This window comes from Fragaria vesca, linkage group LG4, assembly GCF_000184155.1.
Source record: "Fragaria vesca subsp. vesca linkage group LG4, FraVesHawaii_1.0, whole genome shotgun sequence".
Taxonomy (NCBI): domain Eukaryota; kingdom Viridiplantae; phylum Streptophyta; class Magnoliopsida; order Rosales; family Rosaceae; genus Fragaria; species Fragaria vesca.
This window is the reverse complement of record NC_020494.1, coordinates 11,112,296-11,122,340: the sequence shown is the minus strand read 5'-3', so window position 1 is coordinate 11,122,340 and position 10,045 is coordinate 11,112,296. Positions and strand designations below refer to the sequence as shown.

General features: G+C 36.5%; 2 protein-coding genes across 3 annotated transcripts; one reads left to right on the top strand and one right to left on the bottom strand.

Moving 5' to 3' along the window:
• Positions 1 to 1,321: 1,321 nt before the first annotated feature.
• On the top strand, positions 1,322 to 4,518 carry LOC101305746 (probable protein phosphatase 2C 40-like). 2 transcript variants are annotated; one of them, XM_004296783.1, is made up of 4 exons: positions 1,322 to 1,432; positions 2,275 to 3,389; positions 3,682 to 3,946; positions 4,237 to 4,518. In XM_004296783.1, the coding sequence occupies exons 2-4, from the start codon at positions 2,283 to 2,285 to the stop codon at positions 4,362 to 4,364; spliced, it is 1,500 nt and encodes a 499-aa protein (XP_004296831.1). In that variant the 5' UTR covers positions 1,322 to 1,432; positions 2,275 to 2,282; the 3' UTR covers positions 4,365 to 4,518. The 2 variants fall into 2 exon arrangements, with proteins under 2 accessions (XP_004296831.1, XP_004296830.1); XM_004296782.1 differs by lacking the exon at positions 1,322 to 1,432 and having other exon boundaries at positions 2,268 to 3,389.
• A 3,227-nt stretch (positions 4,519 to 7,745) lies between these two features.
• Positions 7,746 to 10,045, bottom strand: LOC101305456. Its single transcript, XM_004296781.1, has 7 exons — positions 9,855 to 10,045; positions 9,728 to 9,769; positions 9,558 to 9,611; positions 9,392 to 9,445; positions 8,447 to 8,500; positions 8,294 to 8,365; positions 7,746 to 8,210 (listed from the first exon to the last, which is right to left on the bottom strand). Exons 1-7 carry the CDS (start codon positions 9,921 to 9,923, stop codon positions 8,103 to 8,105), a joined length of 453 nt encoding a protein of 150 aa, XP_004296829.1. The 5' UTR covers positions 9,924 to 10,045; the 3' UTR covers positions 7,746 to 8,102.

Here is a 10,045-nt window from a genome sequence, read left to right as displayed (position 1 = left end):
ATACACACACCCTTCTTATTTTATATTTCACATCTGATTTTATAGGTATGTTTAATTACAAAAATATCCATAAATTATTAGGGAAAAGAAAAAGAAAAAATAAGAAAAGTGAAAAGTGAAAATTCTCCACTATTACTACACATCAAAAGAAAAAAGAAATAAAAACCTCTTCTCCAAAATTCATCACCTGAATTTCGACTACTGTCGTAATCACATGTACAATTTACCGATTCATTTAGTTTTTTTTTAATCAACTATAGTTTTTATCTTGTAGACTAAAAACTAGTTTTTATGTTATTGTATTTCTACTAGTTTCTTAACTTTGAAAAAATTATGTATGTTCAATATTTTTTTTTTCTTCAAATTCTAGCCGATTAATGTCATATTGGAGATTTGAAGTTTGAATATAATATTACTCTTTTGATTATAAATTGAAAAATATCAAGAAAAAATTTCTAACCCGATAAAAAAAAATCTAACAGAAAATAAAAGTTTTAGATATTGAGGGTATTTTAGGTAGTTTGGGATGTGTATTTAGTATAATATTTAAATGAAAAACTAAATGGGTAGTGTATTAAGCAAGAGGTGTGTATTAAAAGATTAAAAGTGTATATTTAAAATTATATTTTTAAAGTTCATGTAGAACAAGATACAAAGAGAAATAACGAAACTCATGTACTAACATTCCAAAATTGACCTTTCTCTGCTTCAACCAAAATGTTGACCTTGTTTAGGAAAAATTCCTCTTTCAATGTACAACGATATGTTCCTTGTAAAACTCTCACAAAGTAAGCAATATTGCATTGTACAATTATATATGTTTTCTAATTACATTTATACGATACATTTGTATAAATAACAGAACTATAAAAGTAATAAGAAATAACTTCAATCCTTTCCTCCGCCGTAAACTCAACTTCTAATCTTCAAAAACACCTGATATTACTGAAATTTCATAATCCAAATCTTCTCCTTTAAACATGTCAAAATCCCAAAGAGGCTAAATTTGTAAAATAAAAACTCATATTTGGCAGAAATATAGAAAAAAGAAGCAGCAAAAAAGAAAAAGAGTCCAAATGAAAGAGGGAAAACGGCAATACCGGTAAGGTAAGAGAGAAGAAAAGAAAAGAAGAGGAACAGACAAAAAGCCAAAACAGCAGCCGAAGAAAATTCGGGTATATTAAGCAAAGACCTCTTCTTCACCATCCAAATTTTCTCTACCGCCACATACACCCAGATTCTCCACTTCCTCTTCCTCTTCCTGTTTCCCTCTTCAGATCCGCTATTGCTTCCTTTTCAACTCTCTCACTACCCAAACCCACACTTCTCTCTCTCTCTCTTTTTATATCTTGTCTTACATTCTGGGTTTTGTCTTGGTTTCTCTCTCTTCTCCGCGCTTCCTTGTTCCTGAAGACATATAATATAACCTCAGGTGGGTTCTCGTTTCTGACTTTTGTTTTTTGTTGTTGTTATGTTTTTGGGTCCTAATGCATGAGTATGATGTTGTTGTTGTTCTTTCATATGGGTTTGTTTCTGTTTTCTGGTTCAGCCTATGTTTTGCTTTGTTTCTGAAACATGACCTCGTGTGTGTCGAAATGTAGTTTCGATTTGAATTTTCTCTGTTTGATTCAAGTTTGAATGCTTTGGAATATCATTGTGTTATTTGATTGAAATATGCTTTGTTCTGTTTATATTTCATCGGAGAAATACTCAATCTTGAACCTTCAAGGATAGCCAATCAGGCAATCACATGTTTCATTGCTTAAGGATATTACTTTCTGTTTCTGATTTATAATAGTCTTTCTTCTATAAGCTCTAAGCTCCAAGTTCAGATTTTGTGTGAGTTGGATGCTCCATGTTTGTCTAGTTAACTGAATTCAATTGCTTTTGTTCGGTTTTATTGGACTTGGAGGGAGATCTATGCTTTCTTGTGTCTTGTAACTTATAAGAACACAAAATGTCACATTTACCTGTTGGTGTTTCTCACACATCCACAAAAAGACACATTTTCTATGAGCATAATAGATTTTGGACTTAAGAAGCAGAGCATTATAACTAATTTTTTGTGGTTTCTCTAAATCTTTACTTGTTCCTAATACCTCTAAGTACTGCAAAATAGGTTTTGGAAAAAGACTGGATTTTTTTATGAGTTATATCTGAAGAAACATTGGTACGCATTAGTGCAATTGTTTTGACCATGTGAGGTTGTTTCCAGTGTTGATTTAGAAAGTAACAAATGACAATTTGTTTCATTTCTTCTATTGGTCATGCTAGGAGATACTATGATTAAACCTGAGAGAGAACTTAAAGTAAGCTTTGGCTATCAATGCAATGGTGACAGAGTTGGCTCTTATGAGGCTTCCAGTGGATATGAAATCGTGCCTGATCTCCGAAGGAACAGTAGTTTCTCTTGCTTGTCTGGAGCAGCGTTAAGTGCCAATGCCACTCTGGCAAACACTAATATCTGCAATGGTTTGATAGGGGAAGAAATACTTCCTAGTTGGGACTCCCCTAATTCATTTCGTAAGGTACCATCTTCACCAAGGTTGGATATATTATCATCTTCTCTTCAGAGTAGTATGTCAAACTTAAGTTGCAGTCCTTCTACGCCCGAGTCTGATTCTTACTTGATGAAATCTATGAGTCCTACATCGAGAGGTGAAGGTTTTCTCAATTCCATGGAAGTACAAGTGGCAGGTGGAGCTGCTGGTGAAGACAGGGTCCAAGCGGTTTGTTCTGAAGAAAATGGGTGGCTGTATTGTGCAATATATGATGGCTTTAATGGAAGAGACGCAGCTGATTTCCTGGCTGGGACACTGTATGAAACCATTGTTTTTTACTTCAATTCATTGGATTGGGAATCAAATCAGGAATCCATCAATGCTTCTAAAGGGATAAATATTGATGGGTCTCTTCCATTTGTTAAAGATGATAGTGATATTGAAAATATCTCCAAGGATGCTTCATCTACTGAAATAGAAATGTCAACTGATACATTCAGGAATGGGGTCCTTGATAGCCTACAACAAGCTCTTAGTCAGGCCGAGAATGATTTTCTATACATGGTTGAGCAGGAAATGGAGGATCGCCCTGATTTGGTCTCTGTTGGGTCTTGTGTTTTGGTTGTGCTTCTTCATGGGAATGATTTGTACACACTTAATTTAGGTGACAGCCGGGCTGTGTTGGCAACACATGGTGATGGCGATTTCATGAATGGGAGTGAGAGACTGAAAGCTATTCAGCTCACAGGAAGTCATACAGTTGATAACGAAGTTGAAAGAACGCGAGTTTTGTGTGAGCATCCTGATGACCCCATGTCCATTGTGGCTGGAAAAGTAAAAGGGAAATTGAAAGTCACTCGAGCTTTTGGAGTTGGTTATTTGAAAAAGGTGATTGTTCTTTTGTGCTATTTGGCTATTCGTTTTACTTTATTACCTGATAATTAATGAATTTTACTCAAATGACAGAAAGATAAGGTTCAATTGATAAGAGAAGAATTGTTCTTTACATTATAGGTAGGAAACCGTAGTATTTAGTAACATGTAAACGACAACATGAAATAGGATAATCATATTATGACCTTTGACATTGTATGTTCTGCTTAATGTCATGTACTTTTTTTTATAATCAATATCTTTTCATCAGTTAATTACTGATCTACGTCCTTTGACTTTCATACAGAAAAAACTGAATGATGCATTGATGGGGATTCTTCGAGTTCGTAATCTAATAAGCCCACCGTATGTTTCTACTCAACCATCAGTGGATGTGCGTAGAATATCAAAGTCGGATCGCTTTGTTATAGTTGCAAGTGATGGTTTGTTCGACTTCTTTACCAATGATGAGGCGGTAAAGCTTGTCCATTCCTATATCTCGAGTAACCCCTCGGGTGATCCATCCAAGTTTTTGCTGGAGCAGCTTGTAGTGAGAGCAGCCAACTCTGCAGGTAGACTTTTTCAGATGTCATTATGTAGACTCTTGTTGTCATTTCATTTAAATAACCAATAGGTTGCTCTAATATCCTTTTGGGTGTTTATTACAAAATAAGCATTTACAAGTAGCCTATAATCTGATCAACCAAGATACAAAAGCAGTGGATTTTGGTTTTCGTTTTCACTTTGTATGGTCAACTTTGCTTCCATGAAAGCTTGCATACACTGAATTTGGAAGTTTGAACTATTAAAAAGGTACATACCAGCATAGAGGTTGGCTTTAAGCATTATACTTCTGTTGCAGGATTCAGTATGGAAGAGTTGATGAATATACCAGCGGGGAGGAGGAGGAAGTATCATGATGATGTAACTGTAATTGTGGTTATTCTTGGTACAAATCACCGTACCACAAAGGCATCAACTTGTGCTTAAGGTCATTCTTTGTTATTAGTTTCGGTTGTGTATTAGTATATTTTGTCCCTTTGCATTATAGTCTTAGGTTTCAAGAATGTATATAGGGGATGCCAGGTATATTTGCTTCTCATCTGTATAAAGGTTTATCATAATCCATTTTTGTTCGACAACCAACTATATTGAGACTAAACGTTTGTTCGACAACCAACTATATTGAGACTAAACGTTATTGCTCTCTACTTATCTCTTGTGAGGATTGTCAAAGCTTGGCAAAGCATTGCATAAATCTAGTTATTCTGCAAACTTAACCAGAAATTATGTATCAGATATTGCATGCTTAGCGAAATAAGCAGCTTTGCAATCTTGTTTTGTCCATTCTTTTTTCCTTTTTTTTATGTCTATGTGATCCCAGCTGCTCTCATACTATCGTCTAGCCTTATCAGCCTCTCCATTTTTTTATTTATTTCGAAGTACAATCATGCTTAATTTTCTTCATTCTTTCTTTGGCATTTTCTTACTAGAAGGTTTAAGCCCAGTGTGTGATTCAGATGCAGTGGTAGTCTGGTAGACAGGGGGTGCACCATTCCTTAATTAGCTGAAGCCAGTTGTTTACAACTGAATGGGAGTGTCCTTTTTATTTTTTGCTACTAGTTCAAAAGAATGGGTGGTCTTCATTGAAGATATGACTTGCAAGATAGAAATTGATATTCTCTATCCATCATTTCAAATAATTTTAGCTTACATTCAATGACCACCCATGCTTTCATTTCCAGACCAAGTCAAAGTCTTTCTTGTCACTGATTCTTCAATATGCCCAAGAAGGAATATTGTCTAGAAAACTTAAAAGAGTTATGATGGTCATCTTTTGACACTCACTTTTGAATGTCAAATGGTTCTGGTTGGTAGAACCAATATGTTCTTTGTATATATTACAAGAGAGATTGTGTAGTGAATATTCTGCACTGAATAGACATTAGGGGTCACACTTAACTTAATCCTCTCATATTGAACATGAATCTGATGAAGGATTAGAGCTGAAAATGCAATAACCTACCCCTACTGAACTATTCTAGCTTGCCTCTTATTATCACACATAACATCGGCGTAGAATCACATGATAAAACAGCCATTAGCATCGTCATCACTGAAAATCTGCAGGCTGTTAAGATATGTTGCATTGACTTGATCAATCTGTTCACCATTAGCTGCACCCTTGTACTGTGACGATGGACCATAACAATAGTAAGGAGCCAAGCTCATGCTACGCAGTGATGTAGCAGCTGCTGTAATGTCACTCCCATTGAACACCAAATGAGAGTGGTAGTCCATCGGATACACGTTTCCGATGATATGGCTGAGATCAACCGGACCAACATTGTGATCATTAGAATGTTGAGAAACTATGCTTGCAGGTGCACCACAGCTTGTTGAACCCAAATAACATCTTTGGCCATTCCTGGTCTTTTTGCCACTAACACTCCCTTTTTCACTTTCACTGAGCTGAAGATCCATGGCCTGAGAATCATGAACATTCAGAGATTTCTTCGGCAGAATGTGACCCTTCTTTGACACTTGGCATTGTTCCTCTCTGTAAAACCTAGTTGTGTCACCCTCACTTGTTCTGTTTAGCCCGAGCGCTCCAACTTTGTCACATGTAGTACTCCGCTGACTTTGGCAAATATCTGAGGATTTCTGTTTACCATTGCTCTTGACTTTCACAGGCTTGGTCTTTTCTTTCGTGGTCAGATTTTCTGGCCATGGTTCGGCATGCTTACCAGTTCTTACAATCAGCTTCTTGATGAGGGTCTGAACGTCGACGTTTCCAGTGACTGTGACTCTGCTTTGCTCTGCCTCAATAGATGTGGTGTAAACACCTGCAAGATGGTAACAAATGCATGTAGTCAAAAGACTAGAAGTTTTAAGTCTAATGTTTCTGTTATTCTTCATTTTCAGTACCATCAATTCTCTGTAGAACTTTCTTGACTCGCCTCTGGCAACCTTCACAGTGGATAAAAACTTTCAAGACCCATGTCTGGAAAAAGAAAAGAAAAAAAAGAGTCGACAACAAAGAAATCACCATCTCTGAATAGATAGAAAGAAAGAGAAAGAAGAAATAGGGTTATGTTCTGTAAACTAACAACCATACAAGTCGTACCTGACATTTGAGTAGCTCTGAGGCTTCTTGAGCAGACATTAGAAAGAGCTTACATTCACCAGAGGTTGAAATCAGTGTGAGTAAGTGAGGCTCTCTAATATAGTACAGAGCAAAGCAAAGCCAAGCGCACAGCTATCAAAGCTTTTATTTAAATGACTTAAATCGCACTCTTTAGCTTCTCTACTCTCCTCAGGAAAAGTGAAATGGATTAGTACTTTACATAACTGAGGCATTTGACAGTTCATTCGAATGGAGCAGTCAAAGAGAGTTGCATTCAATTTCATTTTTCTTTTCTGAAACCAACCAAACCTTTCCATACTTGTTGTAGCACACAAGCTGTTAAAGAAGCCTTTAAGCTGTTAATAGCAGTAGATATCATTAGCTTTAGCAACGCTCACAACTCAGCAAGACCACTGCTACAACAACACTGCAAGTTCTGAACTTTGGAGAGTTTAATATAAATTATTATAGCAATGAAGCCCCTAGAGAAACATCATAAATATCCCAACAAACCCTCCGTTGGTTTTCATTAAGGTAGGGAGAGGAAGCTAAATAAACCCTCGGAAAATCGCAGTGCTATCAGCTGTCTTCTGTGCTGTGCAGAACTGATGAAAGAGGAAACTCACATCATTAGGACAAGACCATGAGTCCATGGCATTGATGGCCATTGACATTGGACTTGTCACGATGATAACACATTGATATTGGTCATACTCATACATACACTGTAAGGGATAGTAGGAAGATTGTTAAATGGCATTAAGAACCCCAACCACCATGAGTAAAGCTAGCCTCACACAACCCAGGCTTTGAGCTATGGAGCTCTATTGGGTTGTTTACAAAAGACAATGCAATACTTTTAAACCAGATGGTTCTATCTCAATCATTTTTACATGCTCGTATGGAAACAAGGTAGAAAAGGTAGAGAAAATGAGTCATTCACAACCACTGCTGAAGAATTCCTCAAGAAGTTAAAGATAAGTGAACTTTTTTAAGAAATTGAATGGATTCGGTTTTATACATACGCGAGGAAGGCATACTATGCAATAATCGAATTGTCAATCAACCATCGACCTGAATAATGTGGTTCCTCAATTCAACAATATCACTTTTTTGTAGCAAGTATCCGTTTGGTAACGTTTAACACATTGTACTTTTCCCATGTTCTATTAAAACAAAGGACACAAGCAAATTCACGGAATGCAAGTTAATAAAACTGTATCATTTATTCCTATTTTCTTTTTAAATACACCCAAGAACATTTTACCTGTACTTCAGTATTTGACAACTTGTAGAAGACAACCGTTTGCAACCAAATAACGTATATTCGATTTTCGTTGAAATGCACATGTAAAACACAATATGATAGTATATCAGTAGCAAATGGATTGAGCAGGGGGAAAGATGCTTCAAAAGCTTCTTCAAATTTAGTAACTACACAAATTTCCACATAATTTGGTTCAGGAGAATGTTCTTCATAATGAAAGACAACAAGGTTGTGGCCGATTCTAACTAGATAGATGCAGCATATAGAGATTCAATATAATCATCTTGCCTTCAGGAATGAGCATACTTGATGTCTGCTCAATGATAATCCCCGTCTAGCTTTCAGCTTCTTTGCCATCATCCTCTGGGGTTGATGCATCTGATTCTTTGTGTTCCTCAAGGGTTACTTCATCAGCCTTGGAATTTCCTTTCACGTCCTCTAGCTGCAGAAATTAAAATGTTAAATGAGCTGATGCTCAAACTACAGTACTAGTGAGCAATCAAAGGAAAATTTGAAATTACATACCCCAAAGTTTCGAAGACTAGTAGTTACATCATCTTGCTGCTGCTGAAGAGTGGTCCTCAGTTCTCGAAATTCCTAGTTTCAGTCCAACAAGACGATTTAATACATTTTCAGAGGAAATTTGGAAATCACCAGAGTTGCCAGAGCAAGACTTACTGATCGAAGTTGCTCCACTTCAGTGTTGAGAGATTGTTTGAGTTCCGAAAGTTCCTAAATTGAGCAAGAGAAAATGCATCAAGAGTCGCACATGTTTCAAAAACTATGAGAAGATATAATTTGATACATGGTCAAAAGTGTCAAGGAAAACAGAAAAGAATTCCTTATTTGGAATAAGTTCTTCAAGTACACAATTTATAAGCATTTGGAAAAATGATTAATATATTATATTGTGAATTAATTGAATTGGCTGGATGACCTAAATGGAACCCAATCCTATAAATTTGCCCATTTCAGGCACCTTCTATACTTGTCCGCTAAAAGCCACGTATACGAGTAAAATAATTTAATAAAACATGTTTTAAATATAAGCTGATAGCAAATATATATGAAACACCATGAACTGAGTTCATGTCCAAGTGTTGTTAACAGATTTAATGGCCACCTTCGCTTCTCTCTTTTACTCTCTTAGTCTATACTCTCACTTGACCACCATAAACCATTAAATTGATCTATATAAAGAAAACTAATTTCAATAGGTATTTAGTCAGATGCTTTCAAACCAATGCTTAATTGCAGCATCTATGTTTATCCCAGACAAGTTCACATACATTCTGATCCATCCAAGTGACAAGCCTAACGCAACTCTGAAATTTCTACATTAAGAGCCATGTTATCCTTCAACCACACACCGATTCAACGTTCATAGAAAACACCCAATTCTACATTAAGAGCCACATTATCCTTCAACCACACACCTCACTAATTTTACTCTCCAGCTCAAAAATTGTACCATCACATAACTAAAAGTTGCACAAAAGAACTGAAAAATGCCAGAGAACAAGCACCCAATCCCTACATTAATACCTCATCCCATAGAGAATTTAGAAGCACATTCCAAATGCATGTTTTCTCAAGTGTGCAAAAAGTTATGTAAACACTTACATCACGGTAGACCTTAACTTGTGAGTCTAGCTTTGACCTCCATGTTTGCAAATCCTAATCACCCAAACAAACACCACCAATAACTAAATCAGTCTCAAAAACCATTCTTCATCAAAACTAGAACAAGAAATTGAAAGAACAAAAAAAAAAAGACAGTTCTGTTCACCTTCTTCAAGCCTTGAATTCTGCCAAGCAGCTCAGCCCTCGATTCATTCAATTCCTAACAACAAACACAACATAGCCGACAAGGTTAGAAACAAAAACGAAACAAAAAAGCAGTTTCCAGATGTTAGTAATGTCAAAGCTAAAACTAGGTCAACAACGTTGTCGGTTTACCTCAATCTTGCAGGCAACCGGAGTCAGATTCTCCTTTGTTGTCTGCAATCACACAAGTTTCAAGTTCAAAACTTTTTACACCAAAATTACAAAAAGGTCATATCTTACGAAAGAAAAATGGTCTTACAGAGGAGAGCGGAGGAGGAGGCGGAGCCGACGGAGGAAGAGAGGCGGTGGAATCGGAGATGTTGGCCATTTCAGATCAGAACGATTTCTGGGGTTTGGCAGTGTCCGTTTGAACTTTTGAATTTTGGGGTTTTGGTGTGTCTTGAGTTTTTAGAGAGAGAGAGAGAGAGAGAGAGAGAGAGAGAGAGAGTA

Coding starts and splice junctions, on each gene's coding strand:
- LOC101305456 (XM_004296781.1), bottom strand. CDS start 9,923: ATGGCCAACATCTCCGATTCCACCGCCTCTCTTCCTCCGTCGGCTCCG. Junction 9,770..9,854: donor CTCCTCCTCCGCTCTCCTCT/GTAAGACCATTT, acceptor GTGTGATTGCAG/ACAACAAAGGAGAATCTGAC. Junction 8,366..8,446: donor AAGTGGAGCAACTTCGATCA/GTAAGTCTTGCT, acceptor GACTGAAACTAG/GAATTTCGAGAACTGAGGAC.
- LOC101305746 (XM_004296782.1), top strand. CDS start 2,268: ATGCTAGGAGATACTATGATTAAACCTGAGAGAGAACTTAAAGTAAGC. Junction 3,390..3,681: donor GAGTTGGTTATTTGAAAAAG/GTGATTGTTCTT, acceptor ACTTTCATACAG/AAAAAACTGAATGATGCATT. Junction 3,947..4,236: donor GAGAGCAGCCAACTCTGCAG/GTAGACTTTTTC, acceptor CTTCTGTTGCAG/GATTCAGTATGGAAGAGTTG.